This window comes from Bombus terrestris, chromosome 6 (genome assembly GCF_910591885.1).
Source record: "Bombus terrestris chromosome 6, iyBomTerr1.2, whole genome shotgun sequence".
NCBI lineage: Eukaryota > Metazoa > Arthropoda > Insecta > Hymenoptera > Apidae > Bombus > Bombus terrestris.
Window position 1 is genome coordinate 978,018 of NC_063274.1, and position 23,423 is coordinate 1,001,440.

A 23,423-nucleotide genomic window follows, 5' to 3' on the forward strand; every position below is an offset into this window, starting at 1 on the left:
CCGAGGAAACAGGGGCTGCTTTCAAAACTTTTCTGCGATTCAATGCAATTCGAACGAGAAATTCGAGCGGTAAAGGTAATTCCGAAATATGAAAATCTGAAAAAATAATTTCTTGTTCCTGCTGTTATTCGACATTTAAAAAAATTGATTCGTAATAATCGAGGATAAGGAATGGGATGATAAAGGAAAAGATGGTGGGCGTTACAGAATATTTCGCGTAATTCGTCCAACTATATCAAAGGCGGTTCTCCAAGTTTGAATATTCGGAGTGGATTAGTTGATAACTGAAACGTTATCAGAAGGTGACACGCGCATTCGTCGCGCGACGGTTGGAAACACGCTACCATCTACGCGAAAAGACGGCTTTTCCACGGTTGGTGCACCGCATAAATGATACATAAACACTAGCCTGTAAGTGTATACATAAGCGAGAAAAGCGCGAAGCCGGGCGCCGTGGTACGTAACGAGACGCTCTACGAAGCTGAGCAAACATACTTACATACATATGTATATAGGAATTGGAGCCTACTCTCGCATCCCTTTCCTTTCCTACTTCCCTACTTCCCTGCTTCCCTACTTCCTTGCTTCCCTGCTTCTCTGCTTCTCTTCCCTTGCCTGAATCAGTATCGCTGTTTTTCCATTTGAGTCGCTACTTTTCTCTCGAGCATCTTAATCTCTTTCTTTTCGGTATAATCACGCGCGTCCTATGTAGATTCTTTTAACGCGATATATAGAAATTGGAACTTTGGGGCTCTTTGTCGCGTCGAATCGTTCGTTTTCGGTAGAAAATATTAAAGTAGAAAGAATTGTCTGGTTTCTAAAAACCGGTGTATTTTTTCGAAGGAAAAAGCAGATAATTCTGTTTCAGCGTAACCAGGAGCGCGTTACTGTACATCGTAAGGAGAGGAAATAACCTCGGTGAAAAATGGTGACCTTTTTCTTCGCTTTCCCAGCATAAAGTTGGAGCGCGCAATATGCGGCTTATAGGTTAGATACGTGTATCACGGTAACGTGTGAAGCGTTCGTTACACCTCGATTCCGGAAATGTATTCTTCCATTTTGATGCGCACGGGAAAAGATGCATGTACTCTGCCAGCGGCGTTTTTACACTTTCCACGGTGACGCGATATAGAAAAGAAATGAAAAGCGCCGTCATAAAGGACGCATTGACGTCTGAAACTTTGTGCGGTCGTTTTCTGTTGCCGCTTCGATACTCGTGTAGTTCTCTATAGGTTCTCGCGTAAGAAACGACGAACTGTACTATCTGTGGAGAAAAAAGTTCTACTCGAACGCTTTTACCTACGGAATTGCTTGCTCGAATGCCGGCCGATGTACTTAAACTTTTCCATTGCCACGTGACGCGTATGTATTATTTTTCTATGTATTATTTCTGCATTGCGCGATTATCACTCGTAATTTAATTCGATATATACGTGGAATATCGTTCTTTATGTTACGAGAAGCGACTACCAACAAAAAAAATGGTAGTGGGAAAGTACGACGAAAGGAAAAATAGGCGCATAAACGTAATTCCGACGAAGGAAGGTGCTCCACGACGCGATGTCTCGTTTTCTAAAGCAGTTTGGAATTTTGGAATTACACGGAGAAGGAGCGCCCGGAGCTAAGCAACGCTTGCAGCTCCTCGACGACCCGGAAGGATAATGCGGCCGACAATGATAATAATTATTCGCCTCGCAGTGCTTGTAATTGCTTAGCGTAACTCGTGATTCCACGATATGTCCGCCACATATACAAAGTTTGCCTAAGTACGCCACGAACGAAGAGGGGCGCTCTGTCGTGGAAACTTTCGAGCGGTTATGCGGTTATTCCGCGCTTCCTTTCTGACCCTGCTAAGATCGCGCGAATAAGTTCATTTCTCTCCAATGGTAACAAATTGGTTTATTCATTTTCCTGAAACGTTCCAGGTTTTTCTTCCGCTTTTTTCGACCGCTTTACTCCTTATCCGATTGGCGACGCGCATGCGTATACACGCGAAAGGATAATCAACTTTAGCTGGTTTGGCTGGTGACCGCGCCGTGCCGGTAGCGTTTCACGCGATAACATCGAGATTATGGTCTAAACGGCGAGAAGGACTATTCGCGCTAGCTTTGCAGTTACGGAATAACGAAGAAACTTGGAGAACGGCGAACGTTTACAGAAAGCTTCAAAGGTAGAAGTTGATCAAGGCAAAAGTAGCCGATTTGCATTTGCACAAACCTATTAGAAGTTAATCGGGTCACTGGCGATGAAGATAGTTGATCTTATCGATTAAATACCTTTGCCTATATTTCGTTTCATTTTAAAAGTATATTTTAATATATAATCGTAGAAGCTTCCATCGTATTTACCCATCGAAACTTCTTCCAGGAATTATGTAACGTTAAAGGTATCTATCGCATGCATTAATTATGCGCAGGATCAAAGGTTGTTTAATTGTATCAGTTATGCAGCAAACGTTTTTGCTGCACTTTGGCATTTCCGAAAACATCGTGTTGAATCGAAGGTTATCCGAAATCCGAGCATTTTATCTACGTGTTGAGCTCTGTTTATTCGTGTAAGATGGTATAGTCGATGGCAAACGACCCGAAATACCAAGCTATCAGGAGAAAGATTCGGCCATTCGAGAGAATTCAACCCAAATATTTCTATCGCTTGACGATCCAACAGATACAAGTTTTTGTTCGTTCTTTCAATGACAATGCTTCGTACAAAAGACAAGGAAAGTCTTTTTTTCAACTGTTCGCTGTCTCCGCGAAAAGGTCGTTAAACGAGGCTTTAATTATTCTTTCACGCTCGTATACTTTCGCGCTTGTACGATCGTATGAGAAAAAATGTAAGTTATGGTTGGATCGTACGGGTGAAGAAAAGGAGAAGAGGAACAAAAAGCAAGATATCCGATATGTCTTGGATATCGAACCCGTAATCGATCATAGAGTAGGATTTTCAATTAAGGCGTAGCGGTTTCCAAGCGACTCGAAAGAAGGAGTGCTGTTCTCGTCGAGAGCGTCCGGATGGCAAAAGATAAAGAGGGAAGCGGAGAGAGAGAGAGAGAGAGAGAAAGGGAGGATAGAGAGCAGCAAAAAGCTTAGCTTAACGCGGCAAGGGTGTAGATTAACTGACGCGTCCGTGGCTCACACGCGGCTTGCTCGGCAATGGGAAAAGCTGCTTAGCTGCTCGAGGAGTCTTCTACCCTGCCAGCCTACACCCCCTTTGAATTCGCACAACTTTGCCCGAAGGTCTTGCACAATGCCAACTATAACTTATGCGCCACTCTCTCTTCCCCGTCACCCTTTTCTTACACCACTTCCTACTCCTTCTCGTTCTCCTTCTCTATCCCTCAGCGGTTCCCTACTTTCTTAGCTGCGTTACTCTTTCATTCGTCTCAACGTTCTCGCGGTTTACTTTTGCATACATACTCGTGTGCGTTCGTTGTGACCGTTCCATTCGCTTTTCTTCCGTGATGGCCACAGACTTTTTCAATAACAACGTTTCTCGAGTTTTATTCAGCCGGAACGCGTCTTACAAATCCGACCGAGACTGGTCCCTCGACAAGTGGCAGCCGCTATTCCGATAGACATTGTTACCGACTCTTGCTTCGTTCTGTTTCCATCTGTGCACGTATATAGCGAGCATAATGTATAGAGACGTTCTCTCACGCACCTGTTTTCAATAAATGCCTTTACGGAAGTTCAGCGTTCCTATTTCCAATATCCGTACGTATGCGTATAATATTAGATACGATAGAATATTATAACTTGGAAAGGTAGGGCGAGACAAGCTTTGCTCCACAAATTGCTCGAACTCGGTCTACATTATGAACTTTCCTTTTATTCGAATTCATGTTGCTCTCCTTTATTCTTATGCATTCGCTAAACGAACGAAATGCATTTTCTTTGTACTCGATGTCTCTTTCACGATGCGACGAATACCGAGAGTACCTGTATATGAAAACGAAACATCCACTTTAGATATTCTTTTGAGATCTATATCCCGAGTTGGGAAACTCCCTCTCAATGAAAATTTCCGTGTACATGGGTCTCGATTGACGACACTCAACCCTTGCGCAAAGTCGTGTGGTTGCAAACGCATTGCTTTTTACATAACGATTCTACCATTCGTATTCATACAGTTTTTTAGTTGCTTTTTCTATCTTTTCCTTCTACACGGAGGATCGTGTTCTATTTGCTCACTTTTTCCCTTTTTCTGCTGCATTTCTTCGTTATGTCCATCTTCCTTTCCTTCATTGTTATACGGAAAGCGTAGGAAAGCTTACGTAAAGCTGGCGTGTACCACAATTTTTCACGCGATTCTTCTTCCAAGGTAAAATTACGTATATCGGTGAAATTCAATTTTTCTATTAAAAGGCAGATATTACGCGTTTAGACGTATGTCTCGCTTTAAGAAGCTACGTATTAATGCCATTTCTCTGCAAAGCGCGGTGCAAGAAATAAAACTTTTAAGAGGAAGAAATATTTCTCCGACTAAAAGCTTAAGAAATCTTAGATACGAGAAACTATGAATTTATATAAATCGGATTACACGTACTATCAATAAGAATTCTTTACGCGCTTAAAACTGACTTTGTATCGAATATTTAGTATTATTTAAGATAAGATAATTGCTATTATTAGTCTAATATTTTCTGAATCGCACGAATGTTTATTCATTTTTTTTCCATTTCCATTTTCATTATTTTTTAATAGTTAATTTCTGCGTATCATCGCACATATATATAGTATCATAAATAACGGCATTTGCTCGTACTCCTTTTACCAGGCTTGTCGCAGTTTACTACACTCGAGTAAACAAAATCGCGAAGTACTTTAGCCGAGAGTCTCGAATTTGAAGATATCGAAGATCTTGAAACAATTCCGCGAAGGAAACGAAATACAGAGAATGGTTCTGCTAGAAATTGGCAAGCTCGCAGTGTCGTTTTCGATAAGATCTGTGTCCTTCAACTGGAGTGTATCGCCAAGATTAAACCGACTGATGCCTCGCATCTCTAAAAAAGTTAACAAGGAACGTTCATAGATAGCTTTGTCTTCGTTTTCTCACGACAACGAGAGGTCCGATGACGATTGGAGTCCAAATAAATAAATTCGCGAGAAAACTTGCGAGATGCATTGCGTGAACCCCAATGCGTTGGAAAGACGACGATATCGTTTAACGTAGCGCCAACTTAATCGCTTAAACTTTAAAGAGCGCGCGAAGAAACATGTAAACCGCGATAAACATGTAACAAATTAAATCTAGACGAGCTCTCTCTTGCAAAAAGGTGAAAGGAACGTACTGGAATTCTTGGTGAATTATTGCCAGCGCAATTGTCCCCCCGATTCGTTTTAGACCCGTTCACTTGCAAGCTTCTAGCCCAACGATTACCAAACACGGTGCAGCTCGAAATTGGGTGGCTGTTCCGTTGTAATTGGAAGATTAATCCTGTCAGTGACGATTCTATTTTCCGAGGAACAATGTTATACCGATGGCGTCGGTATGCTACGCCACGGCACGCCACGCCAAGCTATGGTACACTACGTCGCGATCTTGGAAATCGAGTGGGGCAACGTCTTGGCGTGTCGAGGGATCAAGTGGTATAAAGATCGTAATAAGAGACCCGTAGCTTTTCCTTTCTCCAATTAATACCTTCGCCTTGCGAGTGGTCTCGGTCGGAGACACGAAGATATACGAAGCGACGAGACAACCGATGAAATAGGCTTGTAGGTAAAGCGCCGACAGAAAGACCGACTCTTTATTCTTCGGGCCGCTCCTACTCTCGGCAAATCTCCTGTTTTACCGGCCTTCTCCATTGTACCTCTTAAAGTCCATGGAATGACGCTTCTATCCGGTCTATCCAGTGCCTTTTCGAGAAACAGCTTTTGCACCGGAAGCGTATAATCTAGAGAGGTAACGAGCGTGAAATCACGATGGACTTATTGCGCGTTGCCTCTGCGGGATAACCGGAAGAATTTATGTATAAACGCTCTTTGCGATTTTTTCCAGGCCCGGCTATCATGGAAAGCTCCAACCGCTGACATCTTCCTTCGCGTCTCCGTTGTTCAAATTAATCGCTAGATACAGCAGCTTTCTATAGTAAATCGCTAGCTTTTAGATTTAAAGATTTGAGAAAATCGCCTCAACGAGAATTAAATCAGCAAAGACTGTGTTTACGTTTAAAGATACGAATACACTCGATAAATGCAATATAACGCATTTATACATTTACACGGTGCAAATGCTACTTCGATACCGAAACGTATTCGTCGCATATTAACTTAGCACTTTACGGTTGTCATTTACGTAAAAATTATTTCATGTGAAAAATTGCGTTTTCACAGAAACGTACCTATTTCGGAGGAAATAAAATCTCTCTCGCGACCATTAATCTGTTTATTATTTTCATTTTATTACTCGTCGTGTACATTTGATATCATATTTCAAAAAATCGAGGCGCCAATTCCCGATGAATTACGAACGCAGTCAACTATAGGTACAAATTGTTTTACATGCAACGTGAATTGCAATTTTTGCAATTAATTATCGTATTAAGATCATAGTATTTCCATTTTAGAATTGCGCGTGATTAAAAATAGCAAAAGGAATTTTTGAGGTTAGAGCGATAACATGGGAAGATAAAATCACGCTTTGTCGGAATAAAGAACTCCTCTCGCAACATTTCATTTCGAGATGCGTCGCTGCGACTGCGTTAATTACGAAAACTTTCGAAATAAAAGTGTAAAAGTTTCAACACAGTCGAAAGAAAAACGTGGCTTGGATTTCTTTCATTCTCTTCCTCTTTTGGCATAGTAAACTCGTTACTCGCTAGAAAAAAAGACGGTAACTTTCGTTCTCAAAACTCAAAATCGCGTCTTGCTATCGTCCTTTTTCAAATTTCGCAGTTGAAATGTTTCGTATAGCGTGAAGCAACGCCAATAGAACCAAAGACGCGTTGAAACAGTCGAAGAACGGGTTACTTGCGTCGTTGCCATGTAATATGGTACATGAAAACGATAACACGCTAAAGAGTCGAATTTTCGGAAATAAATTTAGGATCCATGAGAAAATTTCCGACGAAACAGTCTGTGGAACGATCGCTCGTATTCAAATTCGTTTTAGACCAAATATCTCGAATGGAAAGACGCCTTTAAAAGGAAGACTCCTCTGCAAACACGCCGAGTTATGATAATTTTTACTCCGGATCCGGGCAAGCGAGCGAAAGTCACGAGGTAGCGAAGATAAAACGTCGACAAGGGGAGAAAACTCATTTTTCATCGAATCAGCGAGACTATTTGTTATTTCGGAATAAAGATCGGCGAGCGAGAAATCGTATTAAAGGAAAGATCACCAGGGAATCGTGGGAAAATTCATCGGCGCGATCTGATGCGATGCGACACAGAGATGCCGCGATTCGACAAGTAGACGTACTTAATGCTGGCAAAAATATTTCTGTGGAAATAAAGCGAGTTGAATGGATTTAGAGGGACCGCTTTGATGTTCCTTTGCCGGGACACGGCATTTTGTCGTAGCAGCGTCGTATATGCCAACGCAAGCCACTTGCCTGGAGAGGCAATTCGTATACGTAAATATATACATCTTATTCATTCCCGTTGCAATGAAATTGAATACGTACTTTCGCTCGCGTCTCTTTCATTTCTCCTTTTCTCTTCTTCCTCTCCTCCTGCTTTTTCGTCTTCCGTCTTCCTCTCCTTTCTCTGCTTCCTTTCTTTTACTCCTTTTCAGCCCGAGGTCTTTCTCGCTCCTCCTCCCAACGCACCCCTTTCCCGCCTCTTCCCTCCTGTTTCTAGGCCTCCGTTACGCAGACAACCAGGCAACCAGCCAGCCAGTCAGTTCGTGGAACTTCGTTTCGTAGAACAGACGTTCCTCCAATTATTATTATGAAGGCACAGTTCCAGACACCACTTCCAATTATATCTCGCGAAACTAATCTGTAAGTTTCTTTGTTAAATTTCGCGCTCGCAACTGGTAACAGGATTTTAAAAGCATAACTCGCTGCTCCTCCTACCATGCAGTCACGCGAACCAAGTTTTTGATAGAACAGAGGGGTGCTAAACGGGTCGGGTTATTGCTCCTTCGTTACGTCGATGGGAATACCAAGGACTGCCATCTTTCGCCGTTAATATATAATATACCTACATATATATTGTTATGCGATTGTACTTAACGCGAGACGTTCGTCATCCCCCGGGAGACTACGACCACGTGCAGTGCCATACAGACCAGTGCCTTTCATATACACCTGTGAAATGTAAATTACAAAAACACGTTTTATTCTCGCTCGTTAGATAATGGTCCGTTATATTAGAAAAAAATACCGGATTTGTAGTTTCTTGTTATCCCTATATAACCACGTTATTTTACGTTCGTACGTTTCGCTGCACGTCGCGTTTTTATCTTGATCATTCCCAGCCATATTATTTTATTCTCTCACGAGAATTTCCTCCAATTTGTTTTAATCTTTCCCAGCCGGAGTTTTTTCCGATAACGGTCATCTGAGAGCTTAAACTTTTTCTCAACTTACACAATGCTCGTGAAACGTCACGATTTTATCGCGTTAAAAGTATCACGGTAATCCTAATATTTAATACAATTACCAAGCTATTTTTCCGTTTTCGCCGTAACGTATACCACACACAGCAAATTATATTAAATTATTTTCATTTTCGTCTTTACGGATAGTTATCGATAATTTGACGAGCCATCGAGTCTTGCGAAAGGTTAAAGTTCCCGATCCGGATATTTTTCGTCACTAAATTCATTATCAAGCCAGGTCAGCTCTGCGTTTTACCAGGTTGCGGGGCGCGGCGCGGCGGATCGTGCAGCTCGATAAACGTGGCTCGGTGTAACGCGTTACGTAAGAAGAAATATGCAAGAGATATGTGTTCCTTGGTTATATGCGAAAGTAAGTAGTCGTGGATGTTCTGCCGCAAACTTTCACCGGTATACCATTCTCTTGTGTATAGACGTCTTGGAAAATTCTCACGAATATTTGCCGTATATTCGGCTCGACTGCAATCACATTTATATACTCGAAACTGTGAATACCGATGTATTCGCGAAATACATTTCCATATGACCTTTTATCATAAATTGTAAAATCAGCTGCTAGGTATTTTCAGATTTATCTAATTTTTCTTTTCCCTTCTTGTAAGTTCGCTTCCCAATCTACTCCCCTATTACTATCTCTGTTTACGACGTCCAATTTCATTAATATTTTGCCGACGAAATAGAAATTATTCTTTTAAGCAGCTTTACGCGCGCCAGAATCAGGGATGAAATCGTTATCGATGGATCGTAATATTTTAACGTGTAAAAGTAATTTTCATTTTTACGGAAACGACGAGTTTAAACGACTATTTGATTTTAAATGACTCATCTCGCACACGGTACGAAGTGGTGTAGCGTGACGGAATAGAAGAATCCAAGTTGAATGCGTTCTTTCCGAGGAGGATCAAATTTTCTACATTGAAAAGGGAAAGCGAAGAACAAAAACGGAGCGAGACACGATGCCTCACGAGCAGAGATTAAACTAACCTGACTAATAACGATGACACCGACGAACTTGGAATTAAAATCTGGCAATGTCCGATTGTCTGAAGGTTACGGAAATATGTAGTATCGTAGCAGCTGCAAATGCTTTTCAATTTTGCATTTCACCCGAAGGGTGATCGCGTTGGGCACGTCGCAGACGTGTCACGCGAACGCTAGTTGCTTCTAAACTTGATACGAATGAGACAGAGGAATTCTGGAATTAAAGTTACTATAAATTTCTTTAAAAAATGCATGCAATTCATTTGCACGAATATCAGTCGAAGCACGCCAAAGCGATACGATCAATGACGTATAATTGATAGGGAAGGGAGAAAAGGGAAATAAAGAGAAAGAGATTGATGGATGGGTGAAAGGATCGAATTTCTCTCTCTGTGCAAACTTTTCCTTCGATTATTCGGCCGGTAGTTCGAGCAATACCATGATCGTCTTCGGCAAAAACGGCATTCAAATTAACTCGCTGGATTCTAGCGTTCTTACGCGACTACATTCGTAGTAAGACGTACGCTCTAAAGAGAAAAAAGAAGAAGCGAACGGATTTCCGCTTGTAAGCAGCGTCTTCCTTTTACCAAAGCGGAATCTACTCGGGGGAAAAATCACTTCGTTTTTTAGCAGCCACCGTGTGGCGCAAAAGCTGCTTTTAATCCAACGTAAATATGTACGTAGAAATAAATACGTCAGGGTAGTTGATTTTGAATTCGAGGTTCAAATCGCATATATTGTGGCCATTTTCCTTATCGTTATGTACAACTATGACCGCTCGGAAGACGTATCGATATACCGTGTATCTTCCTTGACAAAGTTTCGCGTAATATACAGCTATAAACGCAAAACCATAATGCGCTCTTCCGCTTAATTTCATGTATTTCCAGCTTTTTTATCGCAAGATATTTGAAGCTACGATAATTAAACGTATTAATTGGAAAGACGAAGTGTCGTAAGATAGCTTTCGTGGTATTGCTATTCAAAAGTACATAGGTTACTCTAACGTTCGAACACAGACTTTAAATGCGTAGGTAAATTTGACGCCTTAATTGTACGATGACACGTGCCACCTCGTGCGAAGTTAAAACTGGCTCAGAGTTCATCGTGCTTTGCAAGCACGTGATATCCGTTGAGGAAGAACGCGCAGAAGAGGGATACCGCGATAAGAAAGAAGAAAAGTAGTCGGAAGATTTTTACGAGGCTGATATTGCCCTCGTCCACGCAATACTTCTTGGCAGCAGCCGCAGCGCATAGAACGTAACTCTCGACGTCGATTTCCGTGGAAACCGGAAATGCATCTTGGTCTTCTGGGGTGAGACGTTGCTGAAGCAAGTACACGCGATTCCTCTCTACTGACCACGGCCTCGATGAAATTGACTCAAGGGATCGAAGTGCATTACGAACTCTCCGGTGTTCCTCGAGAAACCTGCGGAGAAGCAAAGGTTTTACTTCCACTGATCTCTTTCCTCCTCGTCTCACCACCGTTTTGTTCGAACCCTAATACCACCTCCCTTGCCTCCAACTTTTGTTATTTCCAACTTGAACGATTCGCATCTGTTTCTCTCGCGAGCAGATTCCCTTTCTGTCGCATCGCCGTTTTTCTCTCGACACTCGTTTTACTTTCCTCTTACATGTTGCACGCTCGTAAATACATACACACACATAATCGTTCACTTGCTTCGATTCAACTTTCAAACAGGGCTTATCTCGCTCGTTGCATTTCGAGATATCAACCATGGTCGTTGAAGCCGACGAGTGGAGCAAGAACGAGACGTTACGGCCAAAGCGGAACTACGCTTCTCCAGTTACAACAGTTCTGCGAGTTCGAATTTGTCGAGACTAAGTTCCTTCGACATCGACTCATCACGATTTCATTAGCGAATCTCTCGCGTCTTCCTTAAACTTAAACTTCGCCCGATATTTTCTATTTTCCTCTTCTCGTTTTCTACTCGGAGACGCACGACGGAAAATCGGTGTCTCGCTAATTTGTCTTTACTTTCACGTACACACGCAGGTTATAATTAGTCGAAAGTATTGTTCCGCTGTTTAATCGATTAACGCAATTAGACGCAGTAGGGTACCGTAATTTCCTCTGACTGATAAACGACTGCAGAGACGTCGGGCTCACGACACCGCGTGCAACACGTTCCTAACCGTGCGATCGTACGCAGATCGATGAGGTGCACTCGATTTCGCCTTTCGACCGTCCAACGTACGTAATTGTAAAAGTTCCTCGACGACGATGTTTGACTTTTCCAAGTAATAAAGACGCGTAAGCTCCTGCGACGTAGCCTCGGGACATTTTCCGATGGGACACGAAATCGAATCTGCGAAATATTTTCTCAAAACTAGGCGCGTTTGGCGTACAAACGTTCGAACGATGTTTGAGCGAATTATTTGTCGAGAAGAGGTTGGTCGCTATAACCGGTAATAATTGAAAGAGATGGAGTTGATAAAAGTTTCTTAACGCGGATTTGGATATCTGCAAAAAGTGACTGAAGCGATACCATGCTTTTCGCCCTCCGTATCTTTAGGAGTATATGGCACAGTCCTTTTAGTCACAGCCAGATGACATCGAAAGCAAGGCGAAGCTGGCCGTTACGATTATTCGATATGCTATTCGACAAGTAATTCACATTTAGTCGTTTATCGAAGCGTTTCAATGATCTTTGAAGCGCGCTTCAAAGTAACAAGACGTGAACTGGAATGAACAGTTTGACGAACAGTTTCAACGACATGCTAGACTACGTAAATAATAGCATTGACGTATCTCGCTCAACCTGGTCCATTACGCTACGTTGCACTAATTTGTTCCACTTTATCCGTGATGTACTAGGAATTTGTAAATACATAACAATAATAGAGGTATTGTTACGTGCAACCCGACTATTATTATTATTGTTGTTGTTGTTATCATTGTTATTATCGTGATTTTTCAGCCAAAGATACTATATTGAAATCTTATGATACATTCTGGCACGCATTTCGACTTAATTCTGTAATATTTGATATTTACAGCGATATTTTAGTCTGATTACTAAAATGTCGAGGAAATACGAGGAAAACGCGTTCCTAATCGCTACATTCGTTTATACCTGCAGCTGCAACGTACGCCTCACTGTTGACAATGTTAACGCCAGTCGACACCACGAAAGCTATTCTCTGCTGTTTCGTAGACAGGTGGACATTAATTTACAATGATCGCTGCATGGAAGCGTATCCTTAACATCAACGCGTCTAATGCGCGTCTATGAAGCGACGCTTCGCGTACAGTGGATCCAGCTCGAATCTTATTAACGATTAAAAGAAATACTAATGGTACGCATTTGACGCGATTAATCGTATATACTCCGTAGTTCCTCCGATATTGGACAAAGAAGAGAAAGAAAGAAAAGTTGGAATCACGCGGACCGGCAAAGAAACGCATTTCAATGAAAGCTATCAAGATTTTCGGGAAGTTTGCTCGTTGCCGGGGCAAACTCGCGATTTTTAAAAGCAATCAGAGAACGAGTCCGCAAGTTTGCCGCGGGGAAAACGAGTTTCCTTTCGACTGTTACACTTTTTGCCTTCTTTCCCGAACTGCCCTTTTCACTTCCTCCCTCTTGCTTTCTCTGTCTCGTCGATTCGGATACCGTCGTGGAAAACCTGTTTATTTTGGGTATTCACCTAAATCGTAGTTTCGAATAACTTTTACTTTTACGATTGCAGCGCGTTTGCCAAGTATGCCTGTGGACCATTTCCTAGCATCGGCTCTTATAGCCGAATGCAACCTCTGCGCCACCGCGCAGCTCCCTACCGTCAGCAAACTTTCCTGAAAATCTTCTTCGAACCTTCTTTCCGGAAACTTCATCCAAGCAGTTTCGTCCCGTGTCCGATAACTTAACTCGTCTGTTCGTTAATCCTTGTCTCTTTGTCGCTTTTGAATAGGTTAACACAGAACGCGTCCCCATCAAAGTTCGGTAGAAATTGCGAAATTACGATTAAATTCCTGATCAACGTCCAAGTTACGAGAATCGTTTTAGTGCATTCGACTGTGCGACTCGAATAAAAATTCAAAATATCGTAAATTTTCAGTTCGTTATACCTTTTCTTTGCTCCTACCAGTCCGAGAATCGTGTCACAAAGCATAGATGGCAACCATTCGAAAAGCAACACCAGAGTCCGATACAGCGCTACCATAGATGTCATTCCTCGGATGCCGAAAGTCGGATACGCAAACTTTTGATTAGCCCGTCGACCTTTTTTAATCAGATCGCTCCATGTGCATCCTATAGAGAACGCGTTATACACCACTGCGGTTTCTACGTTTTTTCTGCAACAATTCAAAGGACAATTATAAATTCGTTTGTAATTCAACGTACCTTGGGAAGAATTAGAAATTTGGATTGTTTGGTAAAATTTCAACACGTGAGAATAAACGGAAGCGACAGCGGTATAGTACTTACATAGGAGGAGAAAGCATATATCGTAAAGAGTAACGCGATATTTATTTGATCAGTTTCTAGAATTTTGCGAAACCGTTTAACGTATCATTGGAATTTACGAAGCTTGAACTATCTTTCGTGGCAAGATTAAAGGAAATAACTTCATCTGTACCCTCGTAAATCCGTCGGATTTTCGGTTTTAGTATGTAAGTAGATACTCCAACCTTTATAACTCTGACCACCGAGCTCTTTTACTTGTATTTTTATAGGAATCCTCCCTGATCCTCGCGTTTTTCAGAACCTTATTTACCTTTGTTATTTGCCCTTTCCCATTCTCTATCCACTTATTTTAAATCAGCATCACAACCCATCGTATATTTCGTAACCACAACTCATGGCTAAACCTATCTTATATTACGATCGCTCTTCAGAAATTCAACTTTTACAGCTATCTCCGGCTGTAGCGATTTAACATTGATTTTTACCGTCGTTTTGAAAACACGAAAATTAAGGGAATTTTCACGGGCATTGGCCGTACCTGCTACGATACGATCTCGCGACTTACTCGCGCTTCGTTTCGCAGCTGAGACAGAACGAAGGGAAAGCGTGGAGATACAGGTCGGCAGGAAACGTCGAGTTATTACGTATCGTTCGGTCGTATAGTATCACGAGGATATAAATACATAAAAATTGGCCGCTTAAACTTTGAGTCTTAACATCTTAAAGAAAACGTCGCGCAATTTGTATTTTCTCTTTTTCCGAGAAAAGCAAAAGTCTCTTAATTTAGTAAAGTAATTAGAAATAATTAATAATTAGAAGTAATTTAGAAAAATCCTTTGCTTCTGTGCGTGATTGCTGATGAAACGGTAACCGAAGGTATTTTAATGCGACTCTCCACCCGGTATTGCTCGATGCAATAAACGTTGACCGCGTAAACTGCTGCCTTCTCTCTCAAAAGAGATTTGAACGCTCCAGTAAAACGAAACCGCGTTCGTTTGGCGTTAATTTTAATCGCTACGTTTTAGAGCTGTTCGAGAACAGCGAAAAAGGCAACGGTCTGTGAATCGAATACACAGACTCGCTGTTTACACGCGCGCCTTAAACGTAGTCTCAGTTCTTCGACTCTTTGTTCCGTTATTATTTCGACTTGTTGGATACCGTTTACCGCTTTGTTTTCTATCGAGCTACTGCGTCAATTTGAATTTCGGTCTTTTAAACCAGTTGCTGTTATTCAATCCCCGTTTTATTATTCGACACGCGATTTACGTAAGAACTAATTGCGCGTTTTCCCGCACCGATTAACTTTCTCTATTTCTCTGATAGATAACTATAACGAAGCGAGAAATTATCTTTCGATCGGTAATTATCGCGTCAAAGTTACTCGAGGAGACAGCAGTTTTCCGGAACAGTTGGTCCTTATTAACCAGCGATCCTTATTAGCTCGCGCCTTCGTTACCTGGTGGTCACTCGCGTGTAATTAAACGCAAATTTACTGCCGGTAAAGCTTCCTTAACGATCAGTCGATGGTCCCACACGACGAGAAGTCGTCTTCTTTCGAAGCCAACTTCGAGATATCTGTGTCCCTTACGAGTTGATTTCGATTCTTTTTCCTCGTAAGTAAACAAAAATCGTTGTATCAGTCGCTTTTATTCGTAAAACGACCGAACCGTTTAATCGGAATCGTGTCGTCTTAGCGTAAAAGTAGCGGAGAAATCAGCGAGAATGAGGAGACGGAGGAAAAGGAAGAGGAGCAGGAAAAGGGTACTTACGCGATGGCTCGTTCCCAAGCAACGGCGATCAGGGTGTTGACCGTGAAGTCGATCGGAATGATTTCCGCTTGAAACTCCGAGTTACCGAGGGCGAAGCCGGCTCCTACCATCAGAGCCGTCGGTCCTTTGAGAAGATCGACGAAGCCAGGCATAGGCTCGCGCAGTGTCGGTCCGACCAGCGGAACTCGCACCAGAGCCACGGGCCCGTCGATCGCCTCCTCTTCTTTCTCCAACGATTCGACGATTCGACCCTCGTGATGGAAAATGCTCGTGATCGCTGCCACTGCTTGAAGACGTGGCAGTTTCTGGCAAAGTCGAAATACCTCGTTGTACGGACCAGCGGCGTGCAACACCACGCTCACGTTTCGCAACAGTTCCTTGTCCGCCCTCGTCGTGCCCAGTCCATCGTACAATAAATTACCCTCTAACGCCTTCACCCGAGAAATCGCGTTTGGGGCCTCCTGTCTCAGTCTCTCGAATCTGTAGCAAACGAATCGAACAAGGAACTCGTTGTTTGTTCAATTGGATCACGGCCAGACTTAACTCGCCAATTTAATTCAAAGACGTCGAGAATTATGGGCCACCTTCTCTTCGTCTCTGGCTCGTATATCGGCGAATTGTTTGGAACTCTAACGGTACTACCGCATAGTGAAAGAAAAGAGTGAAAGCATCTACTTATTTCTTAGTCGATACTTTTATTAACACGAACCTGTTAAAGGCTAATTACCGGATTACGCGTTGTTGCAAAGCCGAGAAAACGAAAGATAATTTTGTAATTGAACACGGTGTTCGCGCCGATTAAAAATCCACCGAACGAATTAAGCGCCGAATCACAACGTCTCTATCGCTTTCTTCCGACAAAGCTTTTTTATCCGTTTTCTTGACGACGTATCATCATTCTTTCGAAGTGTATACCGCACAGCGTACGCAACCAATAGCGTGTTGTCGGTGTTTGCAACAGCGGTAGTTAAGGACGTCGCAGACAGTCCTTCTCCGCCCCCTCGACTACGAAGACTCCTATTATTGTTCGTTACACTATAATCCGTCTGCTATTATGTCAGCGATTTATCATCGATATTTTCTTGTTACTAGAAGACAGCTAACCACGAACATAATCCTTTTGTGGTAGATAGATTCACGTTGGATCGCGCGGTTTCCAAGTTTCGTTTTATTTTTATCCTACAACTCACAATACCCACCGTTGATGCTACGTCAGCGTGCTCGTAGATTCTTTTCACAAGACTTCGCAGTATAACGATATTCTTTAATAGTTGCTTTCTACGAAACTTATATCTTATTTCATCTCGGTTGAATTTTGCTCCGGTCTATTATCATAACGAAAGCATCCATTTTTCTCGCAAGAGAGATATTATACCAATTGTAAATACATCAGAGCGACATTTATCGTATCGGCCGCTCGAAGGTTACGTTTAATTATCGTAACGCGTACTCGCCAGTGGTGATTCGTGAAAAGCGGTAGATCCACTTAAACCTGCGAGGACTTATTACGAAATCTGGATAGAAGATAAACAAGTTACTCGTTTCTCTTTTATTCCTCGGTTGAGTTAATTACCTGCGAAATAATTTGGAAGAAACTATCGATTTCTGACCGAGTACTGTGCACGATGATGTACCAGGTATTATGCGATGTCCACGAGTCACGATTTATTTTGACGAACATTTTGTTCCATATTTTGATCTCTGTCTCCCTCTCTCCCTTACAACGTTGTAACGTTATAAGTACTTGAAATAGTTAAACGAGCTGACACGGTTGTAGCGAGCAGACGGGGAAACTAATTTACAGCCGCCGTTTCGTCTAACGAAGCTTTGAGTAGAATGGAAGGATCTAACGAATGCCTGATTAAAGCGAGATGCAATGTCTAACGCATATACGGTGTACAACATGCAACGTGCGAATGATATTGCGCGTAAGGAAAGATCGAAAGAATGGGAAAAAATGACAAATAAATGCTTCAACATTTAATCCTTGTTGTCATTTATATGGTTGATTAAAAGGCGAACTAGCATTGTGAAAACAAATAGCTAATGAAACTAAGGTAATAAACGAGCAAAAAACAGATATCGCAGAAGTAAATAATTGAAGATATTATTACGTTCTGGGTTCATTGCGTTCGCGCACATTGTTGTTGTAAGCTTTATTCGCGTTAACGCCCATTTCTTTTTGTATATGCACCGTTTCGAGCTGTATATTATTTACGGCTTTATTGCGCGAATAACGATCTTGATAATATCTGTTTTCCGAACGAAGGCTGAACCATTGTTCTTGGAAAGCAAAATAACGAGGAAAGCGGGGAATGGTTAAAGCACCACGGTAAAATACTTGTGCTTCGATCAACGCCGAGCATAGGCCGACCGTTTGCACGAATTAACCAAACGTGCGGGCTTTTGTTCCGTAATTATTTACAGTAGGAAATTTCAACGCAATTCCGTAATATGTACCTACGATACCCAAGCTTTCGAAAATACAGAAATTCTTATAAATTTACGCGCGTTATTAACTCGAGTTAATTTCCAGCCGAATTAAAATACGATATTCGTCGTTGGCGAATCATTTAACGAACACACTCGACGCACCATCGCGTCTCTTCGATTCGAGTCACGATCGTATCTAGATGTCAGTTCTTTAAACACCGTCTCCCAACCTCGACTCGAGAAAGAAGATAGGAAAGAAAGCAGACGTTCCTACCGTGGCGACAGAAAGATGTTCTTTATCCTGTCGTCTTTGTTGAAGCCGTGCCGGGACCGGACGATAGCGTAAACCTTTACATCGGGGAACGAACGGAGAATCTTTTCGAGCAACGCACGTCCTACGTCACTGGTAACTCCCGTTAGGAGCAGCTCACGATCCGCGTACCAGTCGCGTAGAGCCATGCTCATTGACTGACCAGTGGGAAAAGAAAGCAACCGATTTACCTAACCGGCTCTTGTCCCACCGGCATACCGCAGCAGGCTTCCTTTTACTATTTCATCGTTGCGTTTTAGCCTCCGACCCCGAACTCGATCGATACCAGTCGTGTTTACGTCTGCGTTTCCTAAACTCGGAGCGATTCGTCTCGAGAGATCGTTGCTCGGACTCGAGCCGTTTCCTCCGAGGAACCGGTTCTGCTCTTTGAAAGTTCCACTCGTAACGTTCACGTTATAACGCTCAAAGAACCTCTTGCGGAGGTATTCGATGCGTTATCTTATCGCTTCGAAAGTTCGCAGGCAACCAAGTGAAAATGGTGAAATTCGCCAACAGCGAAAACAATAAATTTTCAAGGCGATTTTGTCGAGAACGAATTAAAGGAACTATTCAGAACCCGAAGAGCAAAGTTCTATTTCAACCAATTAACCTGTCGATTTGCCGTCTTAATGAGTATTTACGAGCTATCCACGGGCAGATACAGCGAATTTATTTATCGATGAAATTAATCGAGAACGCGACGGCGACGCCGTCTTCCCTTTCAACTACTTTTTTAACGACGAAACTTTGTCATCGCTGGAGAACTTGTTTTCCGATAATTTCGAATACCTTTCGTATTTCATCTAGGAGCTCGATATCGACGATCGTGGACGGACTCGTTTCGTCGACCAATTTAATTCAATTCGAAGCTTAAGATGTTTGCGTTAAGAGGGTTTCCCTTTAACGCGGCGTGTCGCAAACCGTTATTACAGTCGGACCAACAACGAGGCCCGGACGCTCCTCGATCGTGTATAGACGCTTCGCAAACGTTCGATACATCTCCATGTAAACGAGACTGCCGGTACATAAGCCAAGATTGCCAACAACATCGAGTCTAGCGTCAAGTGGTTCTACCATCGTATCCGTGGAAAAGTTTAAAGGTAACGCGTTTATTCGTTTATAAACGCTGAAACGTGCGCGTAACAACGATTTCGTAGGGACAACGTTATCCTTCTAAACCGAGGCTATTTGCGTTTTCATTTCACGGAGACGACAATCGCGACAGAAAGTACGACGGAACTCTGTCTGTTAAAACCCATTGAGAAACAAAATAGCTTGGATATCAGATTGTCCCGTACAATAGGATTTTATAGACTCTTCGTTGTACGAAGGACTTTCCGCTCGAAAGATACGACTTGGTGGACGAAAACCGTAATCGATCGTATCTGCTTGTTTCGTTAAAAGACGAGTCCTTGCATTTTAATATAGCAAGACAGAACGAAGAAGATTCGATGGAATTTTACCGTGAACTGTAGCACGGGCTCGACGCTTCTTCGATTTCGGTCTCCGGACCGTGACCACAACCATGTCCACATCTACAGCGAGTGCAGAACTACCGGTTGCCAGATTTAACATCATCGACTACTTTTTCAACGAATATCAAAGGACACGCTGTACAATTCCTTGATCATGACCCGTGGAACAGTCTCGCGGAAATGAAACGATCGTTAATTTGCATTTGGACGACGAAATGGTAGGCGCAATCGGAGTAAGTTGCCGGCTAGCATTAATAATCGTCGTCACTATGCTGAATAATTACAAACAGAATTCGCGGCACCAGAAACACCGGTAGCTGGTAGGTTTTTTCACCTTTCCGGCCGGACGATGCGGAGCAACGGCGCGCAATTTCCCTGTAACGCAATACGACCGGCTACCCACTTTTTCCCTCTAGCTATATTCCCATGCATGAATATGTACGGGTTTGCCGCGGGTGAAGCCGTATGTTTCGTCGCGCGGTATCGTATCTATGGTCTACCTTCGGACGTGCCAGTTATGCTGTTTGCGAATATAAATTCCAACCAATTCGAAAGAAACCGCGAGCCACGCGTACCTGCAAACCCGCGCAGCCTGCGTCACCGTTTTCACGTGGACACGTTCGTTATCAAGGCATGTCGATATCCGTTTCCCTATCGATGACAGTGTTTGCACGCATCACGAACGTGTTTCGTTCTGTCGCTCACTTTCCTGACATACCTACCGACGTTGATAAATTTTCGCTTTTCCCTATTTTCCCCGCTATTCTTTGTATCGGTTTTCTTCTGAAACGTCGCTTTATCTTTTTTACCATCTTGAAAGACTTTTGGAAAATTTATTTACGCGATAAAGCGATCAATCGGAAACACGGAGACGATAAAACTTTGCACACGATGCTTATAACAGAGCGTAGAGTTTCGGAGGCGGGATTCTACGTGTACGAATGTACGTAGCTGTTTGCGTCGAATGGATGTGAATCGCCGCGGAGCGACGCGCGGCAACAACTCGGGAATTATAAATAGAACGATATACGTTATGGAATCGGTGTCTCGTTCTAGGATCGCCATCGCAATTACCGTCAGCGCTTTCAGAATTTGCAATTCCGGTGGTTACCCGAATCGATATCGATTGCTGCTTAATAGAATGTCGCTGTTCGAATTTAGACCGAACAAGATTACAAAATCTTGGTTGAACCAAATGACAGAGTTCGAACGCCAGTTGCCTGAAACTTTTTTACATTTACGAATTTCACAGATTGATAGGAAACGTAGAAGTATATTTTATACGTATTTTAATTTCGATGAAACATCGAAAAACGTTATAAAAATTAAACTCAAATTCCGACTCGGACGTAATCGAACGCGAACGGTAGACCGATACTATCGGATAGATATCGATTACGTCATCGCCGTTATTGTTGCACACAAGTAACAAGAAAAACGATCGTTATTCGTTGTATACGCACGTATACATTTCTATGGATACGTCTCGTCGGCAACGAGGCTAATGTAAAATTATATAGTCAGCTGGTACAACGGGTCGTGAGTTAATTACCGTAAATTAATAACCATTTCGATACGAAATTATCGTGCGACCTGTGTAACGCTGGAAACATCGTAATTGAACGGAACGAGGGGGTTTTATTTGGCCATAAAAACGAAATGTACGATTTAAAAGTTTGCGCTTTTAATTACGATTTGTTTTCATACCCGCGGTTTCACCGAAACTACGTGTATTTTTTTATTCGGCCGTTCGTGCGTTGTAATCATTGAAAAAGGAATTAATAAAAATTGAGGAAATCGGACGTAAAAGTTTGGCGCGAAAAGCTGCCCGAAAATATTAACTCCACGCGATTAGGTTTGCGAATACAATGCGCAAGACGAAGGGACAAGAGTGTGGAGGTGTGGCGTGATAAGCGATAAGTGGTAAGACACACGCGCAACCGGTCGCACGCAAAATTAGAATTTTAAATCGCGCCACGTGTAGCTGTTTAGTAAGAAAACATTTACAAATTATTATTCCGTAATATCCGAGCGTTGCGTATTAACCACACGAAGGTGCAATAATAAGCCGTGTAACAACAAACAATTGGAAACATGGCGTTTCAGACGGCTCTATTTTTCTCGGTATTTTCGATCACACGAGCACTTTCGTTTCAACAAAGCGTATAGCTGTTAATCGCGAAGAAGCGTATGCCAAACCAAACCAGTTTCTTGTGCAGCGTGGTCCACAGCGATAAAGAACGCGCCCTTCCGTTTACCCTTCCGTTTTTCTCTTTTCGTTGAACAGATTTAAAGAGATTTGAACAGATTGCGTGCCACTGATGATGACATCTTTCCAAATGACGCTTTGATCGCGATGAGACGGATTTAAAACGCAGCGAAAGTTTTAATAACTCGAAAATAGCGTAAGAGCGACGGGGATTAAATTTAAAAGGACGCCTTTTGGACACGCGAAAGTCAAGCAAGATTTCAATTTCAACTCGACGGATACCTCGGCTTAATGAAATCTTCTTGAAAAGCTGAATCCACGCGAAGGAACAAACTGTCGCTGAATGAAAAAATTTCCCAAAGAACGTCTGCATTAAGCGCAAAGTACTCGATCTCTCGAAGATCGTTGCGTTTCGGTTTCGCTGAATTTTGTATTGGACACGATTTACGCGAAAAATGAACAGCGTCGTTTCAAGCATGTTCCGGTGAAAGCGCGCAAACACCGGAAGGGTTGTAGCGTACGGAAGTAACGACGCCTTTAAACTTGCCCACGCATCACCAGTATAATTTCCAATTTCTTAAAGTGCTCTTGCTCTATGTTAGATCATTTTATCACGCGTCGTGCCGCACCTTCCCTTCCCGAGTATAGTATTCATTGTGACCGATCAAGAGGTCGCGTGAGAGTCTATAGTATATAGTAATATATAGTAAACTAACACGCAGAATCGTTTGTCGCCTAGAACAACTTTCTAATAACGCCCGCTGCTAAATCTCCCCGATATGATTTTTCTTCCGATCAAAAGTTTTTACGCGGCCGAGATCGCAGACTAGTTTCTCGTCGAACAATTGTTTTACGTTTTGCGATTGCTCGTATGCTGAAATTAACTACATACAGAAATCTACGCTTTGACTGCTACGTGTACGTACCTTAGTACTTTTACGAAGGATTTACGTTTAAGAATTGTTGGATATTATATAATTATGATTTCATAGCGAACGAAACGACTGGTTGAGCGTGGGCCATTTCAAAACAGAAAACGCGTCAGAGCTTTCTATTTGCCGTTTAGTATCCCTATCTGCGATTACTATGCCAAATATCGCGAACCACGAGAGAACATTGTTTTTCTCTTAGTAGAGCAAATAATCATTTGAAACACATGGAATCGCGCTATTAGTCGCTATTAGTCGCTATTAGTCGACACGATCGACGGAAGATAAGATACAAATTTTCGAATTTTATTTCTTTTCTTTCCGCTTA

At 42.4% G+C, this 23,423-nt stretch overlaps 1 protein-coding gene across 1 annotated transcript; it reads right to left on the reverse strand.

Moving 5' to 3' along the window:
- Positions 1 to 10,247: 10,247 nt before the first annotated feature.
- On the reverse strand, positions 10,248 to 18,680 carry LOC100650263 (fatty acyl-CoA reductase 1). Its single transcript, XM_003402892.4, has 4 exons — positions 18,447 to 18,680; positions 15,740 to 16,219; positions 13,631 to 13,858; positions 10,248 to 10,972 (listed from the first exon to the last, which is right to left on the reverse strand). The coding sequence occupies exons 1-4, from the start codon at positions 18,635 to 18,637 to the stop codon at positions 10,639 to 10,641; spliced, it is 1,233 nt and encodes a 410-aa protein (XP_003402940.2). The 5' UTR covers positions 18,638 to 18,680; the 3' UTR covers positions 10,248 to 10,638.
- Between the last annotated feature and the right edge of the window lie 4,743 nt (positions 18,681 to 23,423).

Bases quoted from the DNA above. Each gene is read 5' to 3' on its own strand.
- LOC100650263 (XM_003402892.4), bottom strand. From the start codon at position 18,637: ATGAGCATGGCTCTACGCGACTGGTACGCGGATCGTGAGCTGCTCCTA. The intron at 16,220-18,446 runs GTAGGAACGTCT...CGTTTGCTACAG, and splicing joins AACATCTTTCTGTCGCCACG to ATTCGAGAGACTGAGACAGG. The intron at 10,973-13,630 runs GTATAACGAACT...GCTTCTCCGCAG, and splicing joins CTGGTAGGAGCAAAGAAAAG to GTTTCTCGAGGAACACCGGA.